The following is a 20514-nucleotide window of genomic DNA, read 5'->3' as shown; positions in this document are numbered from 1 at the left end:
TTAAGCAATTCTGCCCTTTGCATGTGCAACCTGGCAAATGAATGATGTAAAATGTTGCTACTTTATGACCCAACTGCTCTTAAGACAAAGAGAAGAATATGAGAGTCTGAAAAATACTGAGATGCTAAGTTCTGCAAGGGAAAGACACTCTCCATGGAGAGGACCATCTTAAATGACATTGACTGCCTAGTGTACACATGATGCATGTCAGCACTTATTAGGGTTCCAACTGAGACCACAAAATGTTCACCACACACATATACTAAGCATACAGAAGATGTTTGCTCCACTCTAGGAACATCCAAAGTACTGAAATCGTACCAAAAAAAATTGTGTCCACCTGTGACTAATTCTCAAGTGCAATTTGTAATCCTGCAGGAGTGATACCTTATGAAAAACATTTGTAATCCTGCAGGAGTGATACCTTATGAAAAACATCAGCAGTTCTGACCTATAAAAGCCAAGGCAACCTTCCTGGTACAAAATTTCTTACCTGGGAACTCTACAAAATTCTTCTACTGCTGGTGAGCCAAGTTGTCCATCTGCAGCAAGACCCCATGCAAAAACCTGGCCATTATCATTCAGTGCTAGGGTATGTGATTCACCACAAGATACAGCAATAATATTCTGTGCATCCAGAGAGCCAACATGTTCTGCATAAAAAATAAAAACAAAATGGACTTGGTACATATTCAAGGTCAGCATGTGTGCCCCAAAGAACATCACAGCCTCATGCGGATGATTACAATTTTTTTTTTTTTTATTTAAACAAGTACACAGATTAATCTCTCCAGATAGGTAAAAAGAAAACTATAACATATTTGGTAATATACACAATACAAATGAAGTATATAAGCTACAGTCCCATTTGGGTTGGATCCCCATTATAGAAATAATTTAGAAGTATTTTCTACAGTGCAAAGATATTACTGACTACAGGAGTAGGTGCAAGACAGCAAGCATGTTAAATCATTCTCCCACTCCAAAAACAGAGAGACAATAGAAACATGTTCTATGTCTTAGTATGAAAAAAAAATGGCTTTTGTATCTCTCTCACTCAAAATAATGTACTTGACACAAAGACATATGTTAAGTGTCTTCCCGGACTTGAGTCTTGCATCATTCACGCAGCTTGACACTTAAATCTCAACTCTTTTCCACACAGTTCTGTGTTGAGAAGGACCCCTACCCAGGTCTCAACTCACTGAAAGAAGAGCCAGGAAAAGAAAACCAAGGAAAGAGACAAGATACCTACAGCAACTTCCAAACCCAGACCAAATAAGGCAGTGAGAAGGAAAGTGGAGTTGTACAGGAAAATGGATCTTGTCCCACACATAAACTGTTTTGTTTGTGTCTTTCGGCTTTTTCCCGGTTAGGGGTTGCCACAGCGGAACTCCAGTCCGCTAATGATTGGCAGTAGAGTTTTACTTGCTGGCTTGCCGGGCCTAATGCACAACCTTCAACGAAGGAACACCCGTTCACACATGTCGCCACACAGAAGACGCTCTGTTGAAATACATGACTCTCATACATGACAGGACTGGTCTTCTATCAGAGTTCCAAACATAACCTGCTGAGTGGATCAATGAAAATAGCATCTATAAAAAGACAGCATCTCGAATTCAGGTCGTTCTTGGGGATATCTGATCAACAAATGTCTCAAAAGAAAATGAAGCCAAATACTCTGTCTTAAATAAAAAAAGAGGGCTAGCAGACCCTGACCCAAATATCAAGATCTGAGGCACATTGCACTAACTGCTGAAGTACAGGGGACTATACAGTACCCCTGTATGAGGAGTGAAAGCGGCAGTGAATAACTAGGGTGGGGCAAACAGCTGCCCTTGGCACAAATGATTATGAAGCAAGACTGGAAGTGCTGAAAAGTTGCTGATCAGTGAATCCCATTACTGATTTGCACCTGAAGCAACTACAGTGCAGCTGCTTAACTGAATGAATGTTTAGTAGTTAGTAGCTGTAGCAAGGAACTTGTATTAGTTCTATGCTACAGTTTAGGACAATTTGCTTTTTGGTTCTTTACCTCAGAAGGCTTTTTTTTTTTATTTTTAATCTTCAATTTTGGAAGATGGTCTTCTCTCCACCAAATGAGGTAGCTATAGCTCTACTGCTGAACCTCAGGAAGATTACACCTAATGTAAGTCAATGTACAAGACAAGCAACAGACTAATTCAATAATGAAGAAGGATCTAGTAATTCCGAGAAATGACCCATGAAGCATAGTTAATAAATCCTCTAATAACCCAAAAGAAACATAACCATCCTGAAGACTACCTAAAACAAAGCACTAAGCCTGTGACAGACATCCTCAACAACAAAGACAAATATGGACTCTAAGCAGAGAGAAAAGGCATTAGGTTTAAAGCATTATAGCATGAAAACAGACTCAGTTTGGGTTTGAATACAACATAAGATGTACCTCAACCCCTAAAGAGGGATTAATTAAGTTTACACTAAACTGACTAAAAGACATCGGTCAATATGTGATTCAACAGCCTCACAGAAATATACTACGCCTGAGAATGACCATCTTAAACCGAGAAGAAAAGGAAATGAAAAGGGAGTTAAATGAAAAAGTTTGGGGGAGGGGGTGAAGTGTACCCAAGGCACTTTGCCTTCGACACCTAAATGAAATCCAAAGGTCAACTGCTGCAAAGATAACACTCAGTCCTATAAAAGGCAGCCGAGAATATAAAGGCTAAAGCATTCTACTGGAACAAAGTGAAAACCTAGAAGAAAAGGATGTACACGGTTTAGAAAGATGGAAGACGAATACAGTAGCCATCTACAAGGGAAGACAAAAAAAAAAACTCGCATATAGAAACCTGTGTAACAAAGGATCAGAAGGCTTCTGAAAACCACACAGCAAACTGCAGACTGTTTTTCCATTTCTGTTAGAACAATTTCAAAAGGAACAACAGCAGCACAGGAACTATGCCACAGGCTAAACAGGATAAAGGCATAGCAGACAATGGGCGCAGTCAAAACACCTACTGACAAAGGAAAATTAAATGGATAAAATTGTGTCATGCTCCCTGAATGTGGCAGAAACACCTCAGGGCACAAACTCAAAAGAAACTAAAGACTCCAATGCTGGAGATACTCAAAAAAAGGAACCAGGATAATCATTCCTTCGGACAGCTAGGGAAATATAGAAAGTGTTGTCTGCTAGACGCCAAGAACAAAACAAAAAAAAAAAAAAAAAAAAGAGAGAGAGGAGGATTCCTGATAAAAACAGCATGAAGGACAAGGAAAGGAACAAGCTAGGTATGACCTAAATTATTCTTGAATGGTATCCAAGGATAAGACTATAAACACAGAGCTACCTTCTCAGAAAAAAAAGGGGGGGGGGGGGGCTGCTAAGGAAAAGCACTGTCTGACTCCAGAAAGACGATCTACAGAAAGTACAGTTGTGTACAGTTACCATAAATGTAGATGTTAGAGTGTATTCACTGTTGCGGTCATTACATTTGGGTAATCTGCTTGCAGGTTGCCCTCAAGTCGGCCTGATTAACAAAGTCTTGGGTCCTGCATCGGTTGCTGTCCCTTCTTCCATGATGTCAGGTCGTCAGGGGTATAAAAAGTACAGTTTTGTACCTACCATAAATGTAGATGTCCGATAGATATGCAACTGCAGTCATAACATATGGGTTGTCCTGCCTCAGGCAGCCCTCGGTCGGCCGGATTCCAAAGTCTGGGTCCGACGTTGGCTGATGTCGCATTTCTCTCTGACGTCACAGCGGCTGGAGTACATAAGCATCAGCCGACGCCATCTTCTTCAGTGTTTCTTGCCCCAGATGCCAGGTGCCCTCCAAGGAAGGCTGTAACCAAACTGGAAGAGATAAACAGATTTCCAGACAAATAAACATGCAATAAACAGATACACCATAACAGATATCCCCAGCTAAGGTTAACAGGGATAGGAGTGGACCCAAGGCATAGAGGGGAAGGAGGGAGGGAAAACCCGACTGCAGTTGCATATCTATCAGACATCTACATTTATGGTAGGTACAAAACTGTACTATGTCCTTCAAGAATGCAACTGCAGTCATAACATATGGGTTGAATACCATAGCTTAGCTGGGGGAGGTGGAATGTTCTAAGAAAAGGATGGTGTAGCTATCAATCCCTGCAGGACTGCAGAAGCAAAGCCTGCTCTGGATCTGGAATATAAAGGAAGGTTATAGGGTTTGGAAAATGTATGCACGGAGGTCCATGTAGCAGCTTCTAGAATGTCTTTTGTAGGCACCCCTCTTAAGAATGCTGTTGAGGTGGCTGTAGCTCTGGTAGAGTGTGGTCTGACATTGGCTGGTACACTCTTTCCATGGAAGGAATAACAGAATCTGATGCAATGTCCAATCCATTTAGAAATAGTCTGTTTGGAAATTGCTTTTCCTTGTACTCTAGGGGCGTAAGCTACAAAAAGCTGATCAGACTTCCTACTGGTCTTGGTTCTGTCCAGGTAGTAGCAAAGTTGTCTGTGAATGTCCAAGGTATGCAACAGTCTTTCCCCTTTGTTCTCAGGATTGGGAAAGAAAGTAGGCAGGTGAATGGCTTGATTTAAAGAAACCCTAGATACCACTTTTGGCATAAAGGTAGGGTTGGTTCGTAAGGAGACCCTGTCTCTGTGAAAGATTATGAACGGTGGTATTGCCATTAGGGCCTGTAGTTCGGAAACCCTTCTTGCTGATGTAATTGCCAACAGGAAAGCTGTCTTCCATGAGAGAAATTGCAAATCCACAGAAGCTGCTGGCTCAAAGGGAGGTAGTCTCAGTTTTTCTAGGACAAAGTTGAGGTCCCAAGCTGGTACTGGAGCCCTTCTTGGTGGCTTTATATTCTTGATTCCCCTAAGGAATTGCCTTAAAGGGTGTGAAAACACTGGTGGATCAGTGTTATATCTAGCTGAAATAGCTGAAGCATGTATTTTTATGGAAGAATAAGAGAGTCCATTCTGTAGCATATCTGCCAAATATTCCAGAATGAGAGGGATGTTCAATAATGATGCATCATGACCCTTGCTGGTATTCCAAATGCTGAATCTCTTCCATTTTGCGGAGTAGACCTTTCTGGTGGATGGTCTTCGGGCTTCTGTTAGTATCCCCTGAACTTCCTTGGAGAGGGATAGATTGAAGTTATTCATGGGATCTCCCAAGCTGTTAGCTGCAGCGTCTGAATGTTGGGATGTACCGTCTTGAAGTTGTGTTGAGTCAAAAGTTGGGGCCATTGGGGAAGGGCCCACTTTTTGTTGTGACATATGCTCCGTAGTAGTGGGTACCAGTGCTGTCTTGGCCAGTCTGGAGCTATTAGGATCCCCTTGGGCTTCTCTGCTTCGATCTTTAGTAATACTGTGGTCATCAGTGGCAGAGGTGGGAATGCATAGATTTTTAGGAAGTTCCAGTCGAATGAGAGAGCATCCGTTTTCCATGCTTGTGGAGGATATGTCCTTGAACAGAACTTCTGTAGATGATGATTGAGGTGGGAGGCAAATAGGTCTACTTCTGGCCTGCCCCATGTCGAGGCGAGTCGTATGAAGATTTCTGGATGTAACCTCCACTCGTGGAGGTCTAGAAAATTCCTGCTTAGGCTGTCCGCCAGCACATTGTCTTGCCTGGAACAAACTGTGATTGCAACTGTATGTTTAGGCTCAGTGATTTTTTCCCAAAGATTCATTGTCAGTCTGCAAAGGGGGTAAGAGTGGGTGCCCCCCTGCTTGTTTATGTACCACATCACAGTGGTGTTGTCTGTCCGAATTAGCAAGTGTCCTTGCTGAAGTTGTTGTCGAAAGGCCTCGATGGCATGCATTACTGCCAGCATTTCTTTTTGGTTGATATGCAGATGTGTTTCCTTTGGAGACCATTGTCCTTGAATACATCTGCCCTCCATGTGCGCCCCCCATCCAAGGTTTGAGGCGTCTGTGGTCATGGTCTGTGTTATCTGAGGTCTTTTGAATGACATACCTGTGTTTGCCTGGCTTACTGAGGCCCACCATAGAAATTCCTTCTGTAGGCATGGAATGAGCGGAATGGTTGCCTCTAGGTTGTTGCTGTGCTGAGACCATAAGCTTTTTAAGTACCATTGTAGCTTTCTCATGTGTAGTCTTGCTAATGGAACCAGGAGAATGCAGGATGCCATGTAACCCAGGGCCTGTAGGAATCTCCTTGCAGTCATCTGGGTGAGCTTTACCAAACCTTTGAAATAATGAGTTAACTTCTTTTGCTTGTCTTCTGTCAGGTAAGCCATTTGAGAGGCTGTGTCTAGTTTGGCTCCTAAGAAGGTTATTTGCTGTGATGGCTGAAGTCTTGACTTTTGGAAGTTGACTGTGTATCCCAGAGCCTGTAGCAATTGTATGACATAATTCAAGTTTTTTGTCAAAATCAGTTTGTCGTCCGCTTGTATGAGGCAGTCGTCCAGGTACGGGTAAATTTGGATCCCCTGGAGCCTGCAATGAGCAATTACTGAAGCCAGGCATTTTGTGAATACTCTGGGCGCAGTAGATAAGCCAAATGGCAATGCTGAGAATTGATAATGCTCTGGCCCTGCAAGAAATCTGAGGTATCTTCTGCAGCTGTGTCTGATAGGGACATGCAGGTATGCCTCCTTGAGGTCCAGAGTAAATCAGCCAAGACCCCTTGCCCAGCATGGGAAGGAGTTGCTGCAGCGTCAGCATTTTGAATTTTGGTACTATGAGAAAGTTGTTTAATGCGGACAAACCCAGTATTGGTCTCCATTGAGTTTCTTTTCTTGGAACAAGGAACAGTCGAGTAAAACCCCTGGCCTTGTTCTTGTTGTGGAACTTTTTCTATTGCTTTGATCTGAGCAAGCAGAGAAATTTGCTTGATAGCCTCTGCCCTCTGGTTTTGTGGTAGATTTGGCATGCCTTGTTTTCTTGGTAAGGTATGAAAGTGGAACCTGTAACCTCGGTCTATAATGTCCAAAATCCATTTGTCCTTTGTCAATCTGTGCCAATTGTCTGAAAACAGAGATAATTTTCCACCCAAAGGAGCTTCTGTTTGCTCCTTGGTCAGCGGAAGTAGAGGAAAGTCATTGAGATTGTCCCTGTGGGGCAGGAGAAACCCCTGCGTCACTTCTTTCGTTTGTTGGTTGCCATTGTCATCCCCTGTAGAAACCTCTGTATTGTCCTCTTCCTCGGCCACGCCTGTTTTTACCCCTTTGAAATCTTTTAGGATTAGGAAAGGACCAGTTTTTCGAAGGCCAATTTCTGCTGAATCTGGGCGGCTGAACCTGGAGGAAATCTTTGACTGTCTGAACTGACTTGGCTTTTTCCTCAATAGACTTTAACACATCCTTAGCATTAGCACCAAAAAGCTTGTTCTTTTCCAAGGGTGCATCAAGAAGTTTTGCCTTAACATGATCTGGTAGAGGTTGTTGTTTTAACCATGCATGTCTACGAATGACCGCCCCTGTCATAGCTGCCCTACATGAAGCCTCCAATGCATCATATCCACACTGCAGAAAGTGATCGCTAACTTGCTGAGAATTATGTACAGCCTCCTGCAAAGATTTCCTATCTAAAGGCTCAGAAGAGGCCAATGATTTTTGTAAATCATCTAACAGGTAATCCTGATATTGAAACATATGAAAGAGACAATTGAGAGCCCTCATAGATAAAGTAGTGGAGGTGTAGACCTTCTTCCCCCATCTCTCTAATGACCTAGCTTCCCTGTTGGAAGGCAAGGGATTTTTGGAAGTGGTAGCTGAAACCCCTTTCGGTCCCTGTGAAATTGTTTCTAAATCAACAGCATGGGCCCTAAAGAAATGAGAATGCGTTTCTGGGACCCTATAGTATCGGTCAGGCTTTGCAGGTGCAGGAGGAAGAGTATCAGGGGTAACACTGGAGTCAGAATATAGATCATCCAAAACATCAAGCACAGGAGGTATAACTAAGGGCCTGTGTTGGGGCTTTTTAAGGAAGGTTCGAAGGCGCTTTCTGGAATCAGAATATTCCTGGCCTTGCCACTTAAAATGTTCCCTCATGGAATGCAGAACTTCCCCAAAAGAAATATCCTCAGGAGGGGAGGCCGAGGGGATGGAATACTCTGCATCCGAGTCCTCATAGGTCTGGAAGGGCTCTTCCTGGCTGTCAGAGTGAACAGAGTCCTCAGAATCTTCATCTGAAGGGAGAGGGTCAGAGGGTTCAACCCGGGGCCTCTTATCAAAAGGAGGCTGGGATCCTCTCTCTGGATGGGCCTGGGAACCTCTGATCATGGAAATTAAGTCTGCGGCCATAGTCATGATTTGTGTTTCAGGAGTAGGCTGAGGTAAAGCTTTAGCAGTAAGGTGCTTGGTCTTGCTGGCTGCCTTAGCACGTGTGTAGGCCTTGATAGACATGGACATGGGAGGCCTAGCAGCTCCACGTGCAGGAGTGACCTTATCCACAGCAATGGTCTCGGGCATTTCCTCGGTTTCAGTATCCGGAGGAAAATCAATAACTGGCGTCGGTGTGGTCTCCGGTATCGGAGGAATAGGTAATGCGGCGTCTTCGGTTCAGAGCAGTGAAATAACCGCCTCTGAGGGAACCGGGGCACTCGCGGTAGGTTTTGGTGTGCTGTCGGTGGAAGACGCGGGCCGAGGATGTCGGTCCCGGTCTTTTCGTTTCTTTGGAGTCTGCGATATCGGTAGTTCCGACGGCATTGTATAATCGAATTTTTCGCCGAAAAAGTCTTCGGCGAACTCCGCCCGGCGCCTGAGAGTGCGCTTATTCAAGCGAGCACAGATGGCACAGGCCGAGACGTCGTGGTCTGGGCCAAGGCAAAGGAGGCAGTAAGAGTGGAAATCCTTAGGAGGTATTTGTTTACCACAAGACAAACAATTATTTACTTTTTCAGTAATTTCTGACATCGGCTGAGGCAAGAAAAGGTCCCCAATGGGGTACTTAGCTTTTTTGATGACTTCGGATTCGAAGAATACAGGAGCTGACCGACCGGCACTTGCGAACTGCTTCTGCTTCGGGCACCGCGCGGCAAGAAAGACTGAAGAAGATGGCGTCGGCTGATGCTTATGTACTCCAGCTGCTGTGACGGAGAGAAATGCGACACCAGCCAACGTCGGACCCAGACTTTGGAATCCGGCCAACCGAGGGCTGCCTGAGGCAGGACAACCCATATGTTATGACTGCAGTTGCATTCTTGAAGGACATCATGCAGCCGACGCCATTACATCAGTTTTTCTTGCCCCAGATGTCAGGCGACCCCTAATGGGGAGCAAAAACACAAAAACACAAAAGGTATACCTCCCAACAAAACGCAACTACACCAAAAAGGCTTTTAAGCATAGTAAAGGAAAGTAGAGATATAGCCAGAAGTTAGGGGGCTGGAGGGAGGACAACCAGGACTGCAACAGTGAATACACTAACATCTACATTTATGGTAAGTGTACATAACTGTACTATGTTCTTCATGTTTCACTGCTGCAGTCATTACATTTGGGTAGATTCCCAAAGCTATGGTTGGGAGGAGGTGTTTATATAGCATTAGGGCTAGCTATACAGCCCTGCAAGACAGCAGTGGCAAAGCCAGCTCTGGATATAGAGAGAATTGGCAAATGATAATGCTTAGTAGCTTCTAGGATGTCCCTAGTAGGACCACCTCTGAGAAAGGCTGCAGAAGTAGATGCAGCCCTGGTGGAGTGAGATCGGATTCCCTTTGGGACAGGTTTTTCCATGGTGCTTATAGCAGAATTTAATGCAATGGCTTATCCATTTAAAAATGGTTGGTTTTGAAATAGCCTTCACCTCTGCCCCTGCAGCAAATGCTACCAGCAGTTCAGATTTTCTTTGAGGTTTAGTCCTGTCCAAGTAGAATCTAAGTTGTCTGTGAACATCCAAGGAATGTAGAATCCGTTCCACTTTGTTCTGTGGATTGGGAAAGAAGGTTGGCAATTAATGGACCGATTAAGAGCCACACTGGACACCACCTTGGGCATAAAGGATAGACTGGTCCAGAGTGACACCCTGTCCGCATGAAAGGCTCCACTGCCATAAGGGCCTGTAATTCAGATATGCTTCTAGCTGAAGTGATTGCTAAAAGGAAAACTGTTTTCCATGAAAGAAATTTTAAGTCTGCAGTAGCTGCTGGCTCGAAAGGAGGTACAGCGAGTTTCTCCAATACAAAGTTAAGGTCCCAGGCAGCTCTCCTGTGTGGTCTCAAATTTTTGGCCCCTCTGAGGTACTGCTTGAGCAGAGGATGAGAGAAGGGAGGTTCTGTGTTATAATGAGATGAAATGGCTAAGGCGTGGATTTTAATGGACGAAAAAGACAGGCCCTTGTGAAGCATCTCAGTTAAGTATTGCAAAATCTGAGGTTAATTGGACGCTGCTGTGCTCATCCCTTCAGATTGGTTCCAGGCACAGAATCTTTTCCATTTTTCAGCATAAGATTTTCTAGTACTAGGCCTCCTTGCCTCTAAGATGACATCCATCACAGGTTTGCTGAGGGAAGATGAGGGGGAGTTTAAGTAATCAGCCAGGCTGCAAGGTTCAACGTTGGAAGCTGAGGGTGCAGAATCTGGTTATCCTGCTGAGACAGCAGGGAAGGAGTCTGAGCAGGTGTCATGGAGATAACTGCGACGCACTGCGCAGAAGGGGGTACCAGTGTTGGCACAGCCAGTCTGGAGCAATCAAAATCATCCTTGGTTTGTCTCGTTTGACTTTTAATAAAACTTTGGAGAGCAGAAGTAGCGAGGGGAAGGTGTAGACGGATAGGTTTTTCCAACTGATGGACAGAGCATCCACTTTCCAGGCTTGTTTGTGGGGAGTCCTTGTGCAAAACTTGTCCAATTGATAGTTCTGGGGGAGGCAAATAGGTCTGTCTGGGCTCCCCCATTCCCTTGTCAACATGTTGAAAATCCTTGGTTCCGGTTTCCACTCGTGTGGGTCCATGAGGTTTCTGCTTAGTCACTGCCAGTGTATTCAAATTGCCTGGAAGGAATTGAGCTTGTAGGTGCACTTGGCAGCTCAAGGCTGTGTTCCACAATGCCATGGCTAGTCTGCAGAGGGGGTAGGAATGTGTACCCCCTGCTTGTTTATGTACCACATAACCATGGTGTTGTCTGTCCTTACCATTAGTTGTCCTAGAAGAATGTACTCCTTGAAGGCTGTTAGAGCATTCTGTACAGCTAACATTTCTTTTTGATTGATATGTAGGTGCATTTGACTACGGTTCCATTTGCCCTGAATGCACTTCCCTGCCAGGTGAGCCCCCCCATGCATAGTTTGATGCATCTGTTAGGGTTTGGGTGGCAGGGGGTAGAGTGAATGGTAGTCCCTTGTTTTGGTGGCAGGCCTCTGCCCACCAGAGGAACTCTAGGTGTAGGCAAGGTACGATGGGAATCATCGTTTCTAGGCTGTGAGAACGTTGACTCCATAGGCTTTTTAGATACCACAGTAGTTTCCTCATATGTAGTCTTGCATATGGAATTAGAAGAATGCAGGAGGCCATGAACCCTAAGGCTTGCAGTATTTGTCTTGCAGATAGCAGGGTTTTTGTGGCAAATTGTTTGAAATAGGTTATCAAATGAATTTGCTTTTCTGGCGTGAGGCAAACCATCTGGTAAGTTGTATTCAAGCTTGCTCCCAGGAAAGTAATTTGTTGACAGGGTACCAGTTGTGGTTTCTTTTTGTTTAATGTATACCCCAGACAAGTTAGAATTAGAAGTTATGTACCTACCATAACGTTCCATGTTAGTTGTCTTCTCTCGCCTTCTTTCTTGCTGGATGGGGTTCGGAGCCGATCCTCGGCTCCGACTCAGCACTTGCTTTAGCTCGAGAACTCCTTTTACCAGCTCGAGGCAACCCTATATCCCATGATGCAAGGCGGAACTACCTCAGATCTCGTTTGGCAGCTAACTGACCCTGCTAAAGACTATCCTAACATAATTAGGAACCATGGTTCCTAAAAGAAGTCCTCATAACAATGCTCCAGAGGAAGCAATCTAATAGGAACTCTCCAAGATCTGTCCAGGCCAGGGGGAAGGAGGGAGGACTTAAGAAAGAAGGCAGAGAAGACAACTAACATGGAACGTTATGGTAGGTACATAACTTCTAAATGTTAAGTTGTCAATCTCCTTCATTCTTGCTGGATGGGACCGCGTCCCTAGCACCTGTATCCCGGGTGGCTCAATGGAACAGACTCTTGAGAACTGTGGAACCAAAACTGGCCCTATCTCTGGAGGCCAAATCCAACTTGTAATGAGACACAAAGGTATGAGGCGTGGCCCAAGTAGCTGCTGCACAAATAGTGTCAATGGGAAGTCTATCCTGAAAGGCTACAGAAGTGGATAGACTCCTGGTCGAATGTGCTTTTGGCTTAGAAGATAGTTGTTTGCCCCTGAGAGAGTACACATAGGAAATGGTGGAAGTCAACCACCTAGATAAGGTCACTTTAGAAACTGGAAGACCTAACCTGTTTTCTGCATAGGAGACAAACAATTGGTCTGATTTTCTAATTTGTTTAGTCCTATGCAAGTAGTACCTGAGCTGACGATGGACATCCAAAAAGTGCAGCTTTTGTTCAGCTCTGTCAGAATAGTTAGGAAAGAAAACTGGTAGATCTATAGATTGGTTAATATTGGTTTGAGATACAACCTTGGGAAGAAAGGAAGGGTTAGTCCTTACGAAACCCTATCCTTATGAAAAACCAAATAAGGTGAACGAATACAGAGGGCCTGAATCTCAGAAACTCTTCTTGCAGAAGTAACAGCCAGTAAAAATATAGTTTTCCACATCAATAACTTCAAAGAACATGAAGCAGACGTTTGGAAAGCAGGTAGAATTAGGGATGCCAACATTAAGTTTAGATCCCATTGCGGAGGAGGATGTTTCACAGGCGGTTTTAGGAGAAAAACTCCTCTCAAAAAGGCCTTGCATAACCTATGAGACATGATGTTATGGTCATGCAAGCCAACATGATACTTGGAAATAGCAGCCAGTTGTACTTTGACTGTAGATGACGAGGATCCTGAATGAAAAACCTCCGCCAGGAAATCCAAAACAGAATGTACAGGAGCAGTAAAAGGATCAATCTTTCTGGCGTTTGCCCAAATTGAAAAACGTCGCCACTTGCTAGCATAAATAGTTCTAGTAGACTACTTCAAAGAAGACACTAGAATGTCTCTGAGTCAGAAATCATTGGTAGCCTGGCTAGGGAAGGAAGTGGAGCAACCAAGCAGTGAGGTTGAGAGAATGAATGGCCCGGTGCTGCTGACCCGACTGGTGGATCAAAAGATTCGGAACTGGGTCCAGATGCCAGGGCTGCACCAGAAGATGATGATGTAGAGACGGAAACCAAATTTGTCGAGGCCAATATGGAGCAATGAGGATCAATTTGGCTCTCAAAACGGTGGCTTTCTGAATGACTTGTGGAATCAATGGAAAGGGAGGAAAAGCATAAAGAAGTCCCCGAGGCCAATCCTGGGTTAGAGAGTCTCTCAAGGGATGGCCTGGAAGGGGAAATAGTGTGAAGTAATCTGGGCACTTGCTGTTTTGAGGGGTAGCGAAAAGATCGCAACAAGGAGTGCCCCACTTCAGAAAAATCTGATCCACTACAGATTGATTGAGAGACCATTCGTGAGGCATCAGAATAGATCTGCTTAGCCTGTCCGCCAATAGGTTGGACCTGCGGGATGTGCGTTGCTATCAGAAACCGCTGAGAAGAGATCGCTCATTGCCAAAGTCTGAGAGCTTCTCGACATAACGGATAGGACCTGGTTCCGCCCTGTTTGTTGATGTACCAGACCACGGACATGTTGTCCGTTTGTACTGCAATAGTCCCGTGGGAAGAAAGTCGTCGAGGGCTTGCAACGTTAAAAGCACTGCTCTCATCTCCAGGACATTTATGTGCAGATGGTATTCTATGGGTTGCCACGTCCCGTGGACCATCCTGCCCTGATAATGCCCCCCCCACCCGATCAGAGAGGCATTCGTGGTGACGGTGGCAACTGGAGGAGGGGGAATAAAGGGTCGGCCCTGATGAAGAAGAGGGGAAGATATCCACCATCGTAGATGAGCCCTGCACGACTGTGTTACCAAGATTTCGTGTCTCATAGGAAGATTGTGGTACGACCACTGCGTGAATAACATCCACTGCAGGAGATGCATGTGGAAGCGAGCCAGTGGAAGAAGAACAATGGCCGCAGCCATTAGGCCTAGAACTTTCAAGACAAACCTGGCTTTGATCTTGTTGCTTATTAACAGAAGCTGAACAAATTTTTGGATGTCCAGAATCCTTTGATCTGTTAGCCTGGCTAACATTTTGTGATATTTAACTCTGCCTATAAAGGTGATAGATTGGCAAGGCAGCAGAGAGGATTTTTCGAAATTTACCGAAATTCCCAGTTTCTTGCAAAGCTGTAGGGTGTAGTCTCTGGACCGAAGAAGCTGATGCTTGGTAGTGGTGGAGAGGAGCCAGTCGTCCAAATAAGGAAACACCTGGAATCCTCGACGTCTCAGGTGAGCTGTGACTACTGCCATGCATTTGGTGAACACTCTGGGGGCTGAAGTGAGGCCAAAGGGCAGTGCTCTGAATTGGTAATGACTGGCTCCCAGCCGAAAGCGGAGAAACCTTCTGGAGCGTCGGTGAATCTTTATGTGATAGTACGCATCCTGAAGGTCTATAGAGCACATCCAGTTGTCCTTGCCCAGAAAGGGCAGAATGGATTGCAGCGTGACCATCCGGAATCTTGCCTTCTTGACAGACTTGTTTAGTCTGCTTAGGTCTAGTATCGGTCTCCAATCTCCCGTCCTTTTGGGGACCAAAAGAATCTTGAGTAGAAGCGGATCCTACTTGGTCTGCCGGCACTGTCTGGATGGCTCTTTTTCCAGGAGTTTTGAAACCTCCTGTCTTGCCAAATCCCTTTGACCGGGTGAGATGTCTGGAAGGGATTGTAGAGGTACGGAAACCTTTGAAGGGATTTTGTAACCCTCGGATATAATCGACTGTACCCACTTCTCTTGGGATAGGGATTGCCAGGCTACTGGGTACAGTGAAATTCTTCCCCCGACTGCCTCCAAGGGTGGACAGTCGGGCAACACCTCAGGGATGCTGAAAGGGCTTCTCAGGAAGAGATTCCCTGTTGCCCTGGTTCTGAGGACCCCCCTGCCTCTAGGGCGGCGTCTATTATTGTTACCCCCTCTGCCTCTAGGGGTAAACTGACCATGTGTGTCCGTGTAGCTCCTTGGGCTTTCGGAACCACATCTTCCCCCCCTTTCTGACCCTTGGGATAAGGTCTAGAAGGAGTGGAAAACTGGACTCCAACGGCAGAAAGAGTTTTACCGTCCTGCTCACATCTGGTCAAAGTATCCTTCACCTGAGGTCCGAACAAAGCCGAACCATCAAAGGGGGTGTTGGTGAAGGACGCCTTAAAGGGGTCCGCAAAATTACACAGCCGCATCCAGGCTTGGCGTCTAAGAGCAACACCTGTGCCTGCGGCCCTGCTCGCTCCATCGGCCGCATAAGATATGAGCCGCATGGAGGAGTTAGATATGGAATTCAGGATAGCCAGCTGTGAGGCAATCTTTTCCTGAGCCCCAGCAGCAGAAGGATCCTGGACTACTTCTCCCAGTTCCTTGAGAATATCTCGTTGAAGCCTGGTGAAGTGACAAAGGTAATTCTGCGAGCATACCAAAGGTCGCTGAAGAAAACATCCGCTTTCCATACCTGTCCATGGTCCTAGAATCCTTATTAGGAGGATGGACAGGTACTGAAGGATCCGCCAGTTCCTTCTTAGTGGCCGCCACCACCATAGCATCCACAGAGACACCTTTGGAAAGGAACTGCTTATCCGAAGGGCCGTGATGAACTTGGATGGTCTCCTGGGGACAGGTTCCACAGAATCTGGAGCCGCACGCCTTCGAGCCACTACCTGCATGAGTGGGTCGAAGGCTGAGACACCCAGGAGGTGGAGGGTCGGGATCCAAAAGCCTCCAGGTATACCGACTCATCCTCGGAGGGGTCAATGGAGGGCCAATTCCCACTCTGTTTGAGGAGCTCAAGGATGTCTGAAAAGGAGACATCCTCAGAGGGGGACCGGGGGGAACCCTCTGACTCATCTAAGTCGGTATCAGATGTAGTAGACTCTGGGGAGTCTGTGTGTTTCCTCTTACACGTCCTCTTCCGAGGGGTTCCCCTGCAGGATCAGGAGAAACCTCGGAAGAGGAGGAAATTCCCAGTGGGGAAACCTGGGGCGATGGATCCCTGGGCCTGAGAGCAAGAGGCTGGGAAGAGGCATCTGCAGGCACTGATGAGGGAGGAGCTAGAGGGACGGACCGCTGACCTGGCTCTGAGGCCAGGACACTCCTCATCACCTCAAAGGCTCCTCTCCCGGAGACCAGAACACACCCGCTCGAAGAGACAGGAATGGTCGGCTCCAAAGAGAGAAGGCTCGAGGCGATGTCGGTGCCGAGCTTACCAGAGCGAAGCCCGAGAGGGAGAGCGGGTCGGACAAGGGTCCGATGCCACTAGCCCCTCGAGCCGACAGTGGAAACCCGACGACGGATCCTTCCAAGGAAGGTCTCAAGGAAGAGATCGGAGCCGAGGATGACGGAGCCGGATGTATCGGCTCGGCATCGAAGCAGTCGCTGTCCCAAGAAGCTCCGGCTCCGAACTCTGGTGTGGAGTCGGAGGAGGAAGCTCAATGATAGGGGTTATAGCCGCAGTCTTCTGTGACGGGCTATGGTGCATTTGGGCCAGTGCCTGAGACTTCAACAGCCTGCTTACCACCCTCTCCAAGTCGTGGTCAGACAACCTGGAAGATCTCAAGACCGGCTCCGATGGCTCCGCTCCGATAAAAGAGGAGACCCGGAGCAGTGAATACTCATAATAGAAGGGGACCGGGATCTCTTATGGGACGAAACCATCGGAGCCGAACTCCATTGAACTCCAGATCGAGCCGAGCATTTCTCCGCTCCGATGCTGATAAGGTGTCGGCTCCAGCCGAGCCGACAAGGCCACCGTAGTCGGTATCGGAGCGGCCGCACCGAACCCACTACTTTGAAGAAACAGTATCGACTCCAGCCGGAGCCGATGTCGGCTCTGACGGAGCGGCCACCGGAGGAGGCATGGACACTGTAGCCTGAGCCTACGGTGGCTTATGAGGTTTTCCAGACTAAGAGGAGATCCTTCAGGTTTAAGTAAACCTCGGAGGATAAGTTTGTTCCTCCTTTCCTGCAGGACTCTCTGCCTAAAAGCATGACACAACGCACAGGAGTCCTGCAGGTGCAAAGGCCCAGGCAATACACAAGAAGTGTGACCGCCTGTCAGGGACATTTTCTGACAGCACTGGTCACACTTCTTGAAGCCTGAGACCTTGCCTTCTAGACATCCTAACAAGGATACCACAAACAGTCCCCACAAACACACAGCTTGATCCCTACACAAACACACAGGAGGGGATAAGCAAGGGGAACTAGGCCTGACTAAACTACTGTAACTTAAAACTTATAAAAGTTTACAAAAGGGCTGAAAAAGAGGGAAAGGGTGGGCTGTAACTAGATTACAGACTAAACTGACGCTCAAAAAGGGAAATAAACTCCTAACTACACTTTTCTTATTTTACTAAGAAAAAACTCACCTCAGCTGGCAAAGGAGACCTCTTTCGCTAAGCGGCAAACGAGATCTGAGGTAGTTCCGCCTTGCATCATGGGATATAGGGTTGCCTCGAGCTGGTAAAAGGAGTTCGAGCTAAAGCAAGTGCTGAGTCAGAGCCGAGGATCGGCTCCGAACCCCATCCAGCAAGAATGAAGGCGAGATTGACAACTTAACATCCCTTTTTACAAATGCCAGATGATTCAAAAGTATGCCCTGGCTTTCTGCCTGAATCAGACAATCATCCAGGTATGGGTATATTTGAATACTTCTTTACCTGCAAAATGCAATAACAGGAGCCAGACACTTTGTGAATACCCTGGGCGCAATAGACAAGCCAAAGGGCAGTGCAGAAAACTGATAATGCATGTAGCCTGCTTTGAAGCGTAGGTATCTTCTGCAAGACTCCCTGATTGGGATGTGCAGGTATGCTTCTTTTAAATCTAGTGTTGCCAGCCAGGTCTCTGCCTAGCATAGGAAGTAATTGAAGAGTCAGCATCTTGAACTTTGGAATCTCCAGAAAGCTGTTTAGAGTAGACCGGTCCAGGATTGGATGCCATGATTGGTCTTTTCTGGGTACCAGGAAAAGTCTGGAGTAGAAACCTTGTCCCTTTTCCTCTTCTGGTACTAGCTGAATAGCCCCCATGCTTGAGAGAGAAAGTACTTGTTTTGAGCCTCTGCCCACTGATTTGGGGCAGGTCCAGCCACCCATTTGGTATTGGCAATGTGTGGAAATGAAATCTGTATCCCTGGGACACTACATTTAAAACCCATTTGTCCTGAGTTCCCAGTTCTTTGCATGGAGCAAACTTTCTCCCCAAAGGGGCGGTCAAAAGATTAGTGGAAATTTTAAAAGGAAGTCATTGAGACTGGATTACCATAGAGGGGCGACTTGTTATTCCCAGATTTGGAAGTGGAGGCCCCCCACTGCTTAGTTCTGAGAGTCCCCTGGGACTGAAACCTGTTTTTTTTTTCTGCGTCTGGGTTTGGCTTGAGAAGTCCTGGAAGGGTCTGGAAAGGACAAATTCTTAGAAGGCCAGTGCCTACTAAATCTAGGAGGTTGCACTTGTAAAAAATCTTTAACAGTTTGCTTAGATTTAGCTTTATCTTCCATCTTTTTAAGAACTTCTTCAGCCTTGTTGCCAAACAGGCAGTCCTGACTTAAAGGAGCATCCAACAATTTAGCTTTAACATGATCAGGCAAAGATTGCTCCTTAAGCCAAGCATGCCTTCTAAGTATAGACCCAGTAACAGCAGCCCTGCAAGACGCTTCTAAAGAATCAAAACCACATTGCAGAGTATGTTTTCCAACTTGTTCAGCAGAATGCATCAAGTCCTGTAAATCTTTATTTTCCCCACAGTCAGGAATCAACATCATTTTCTGTTTAAGCAGTCCAATGACATGTTGCTGATAATTTAACATAGGAAATTGGCAGTTTAAAGCTCCGATTGCCAAGGTTGCTAAAGTAAAAACCTTTTTACCCCATCTATCCAGCGACCTGAAGTCTCCATCAAAAGGGGTAGGATTTTTAGCAGGAGAAGCCTTAATGCCCTTGGGCCCCTGAGAAATGGTCTCTGGATCTGCAATAGGATTTTTGAAAAGGAACTTGTGGGACTCAGGAACCCTGTAGTATCTGCCAGGTTTACTAGGAGCAGGAAGCAGAGAATCAGGGACCAAACTGGATTCAGAGAAATCATCATCAGCAATGTCTATCTAGTACAGGAGGAATAGCCAAAGGCCTATGCTGCAGAAGAAAATCCCCAAGCCTCTTTTTTGAATCAGAAAATTCCTGGCTTTCCCAGTGAAAATGCTCCCTTAAAGTATGTAAGGTTTCCCCAAAAGAAAAATACTCAGGAGGGGAAGCAGAAGGAATAGACTCTTCTGAATCAGAATCCTCATAAGTAGGTAAGGACAAATCCAGGTCATCAGAAGAGTCAGAAGAAACAGAATCCTGATCAGAAGATTCATAATCAAGCTCAGCCCTAGGCCTCTTGGGGGGGGGGGGGTGACTACCCCTGATTAGAGTTATTAGATCTTCAGCCATTTTTATCATTTGTTTTTTTTTTTTTTTTTTTAAGGATAGAGGCCCGAGCATGTGGCCTGGGCACCGTTTTTTTTAGACATGGATAGAGATTTACATCTTAGTAATGAAGGAAGCGTTGATTTTATATGCAAGTCCGTAGGCCTGAATACACCCTCAGAAAACGGTGCCTGCAAAGCGGCTCCGGACATCCGCGGGTTCCACAGCTGAAGTATCTCGAGGCATACCGGACTCCGAATGGGCCTCAGTAGAGGCCTGCGAATCAGAAGTAGCGGGTATCAGGGGCTGTGAAAGCGCCTCACTGAGTACCGGCGAACTGGCGACTGGCTTAGGAGAAGCGTCGTCGGCAGTCTTGGACCTCGGCGGCCTGTCTGTCTTTATCTTTGCATTTTTTCGGAATCCTGGTAGTCAGATGGCTAACCAATGACATTTCTGGATAATTAAACAGAGAATCGAAATATTTAAAGGCAGAAATATACAGACTGACAGTGAGCAGATTCAATAAAGCACAAAACCGACAGCAAGGTACGTTGTGGTCAGGGCTTAGGCAAGGAATACAGTACGAATGAAAACCTTTAGGAGGTATTTGCATTCCACAAGTAATGCAATTATTAACTTTTACTGACATCGGAAAGGAGCAAGAAAAAAGTTTCCCCAACGGGGTACTTAGCTTTAAGTTGAAGACTTCGGTTCTGAAACTCGAAAACGAAAATTTCAGGAGTATACACACACATCTATATACACACACACACACACACACACACACACACAATCTATACACACACAATCTACACATCTATATACACACACACACAATATCTATACAAACACACATCTATACACACACACACACATCTATAC

The 20514-nt window shown here is 45.9% G+C and overlaps 1 protein-coding gene across 4 annotated transcripts in view; it reads right to left on the bottom strand.

Annotated features, from left to right (window-relative positions):
• HERC4 (HECT and RLD domain containing E3 ubiquitin protein ligase 4) overlaps positions 1-20514 on the bottom strand; it is a 3175640-nt gene that overhangs the window by 3029308 nt on the left and 125818 nt on the right. For all 4 annotated transcript variants that reach the window (XM_044056374.1, XM_044056377.1, XM_044056376.1 and 1 more), the window contains one exon: positions 494-653. In XM_044056374.1, coding sequence (XP_043912309.1) covers positions 494-653 — 160 coding nt within the window. The remainder of the gene's footprint in view (positions 1-493; positions 654-20514) is intronic.

This window comes from Protopterus annectens, chromosome 14.part0 (assembly GCF_019279795.1).
Source record: "Protopterus annectens isolate FY-2018-M chromosome 14.part0, PAN1.0, whole genome shotgun sequence".
Taxonomy (NCBI): Eukaryota; Metazoa; Chordata; order Ceratodontiformes; family Protopteridae; genus Protopterus; species Protopterus annectens.
This window is presented reverse-complemented; position numbering and strand designations above follow the sequence as displayed.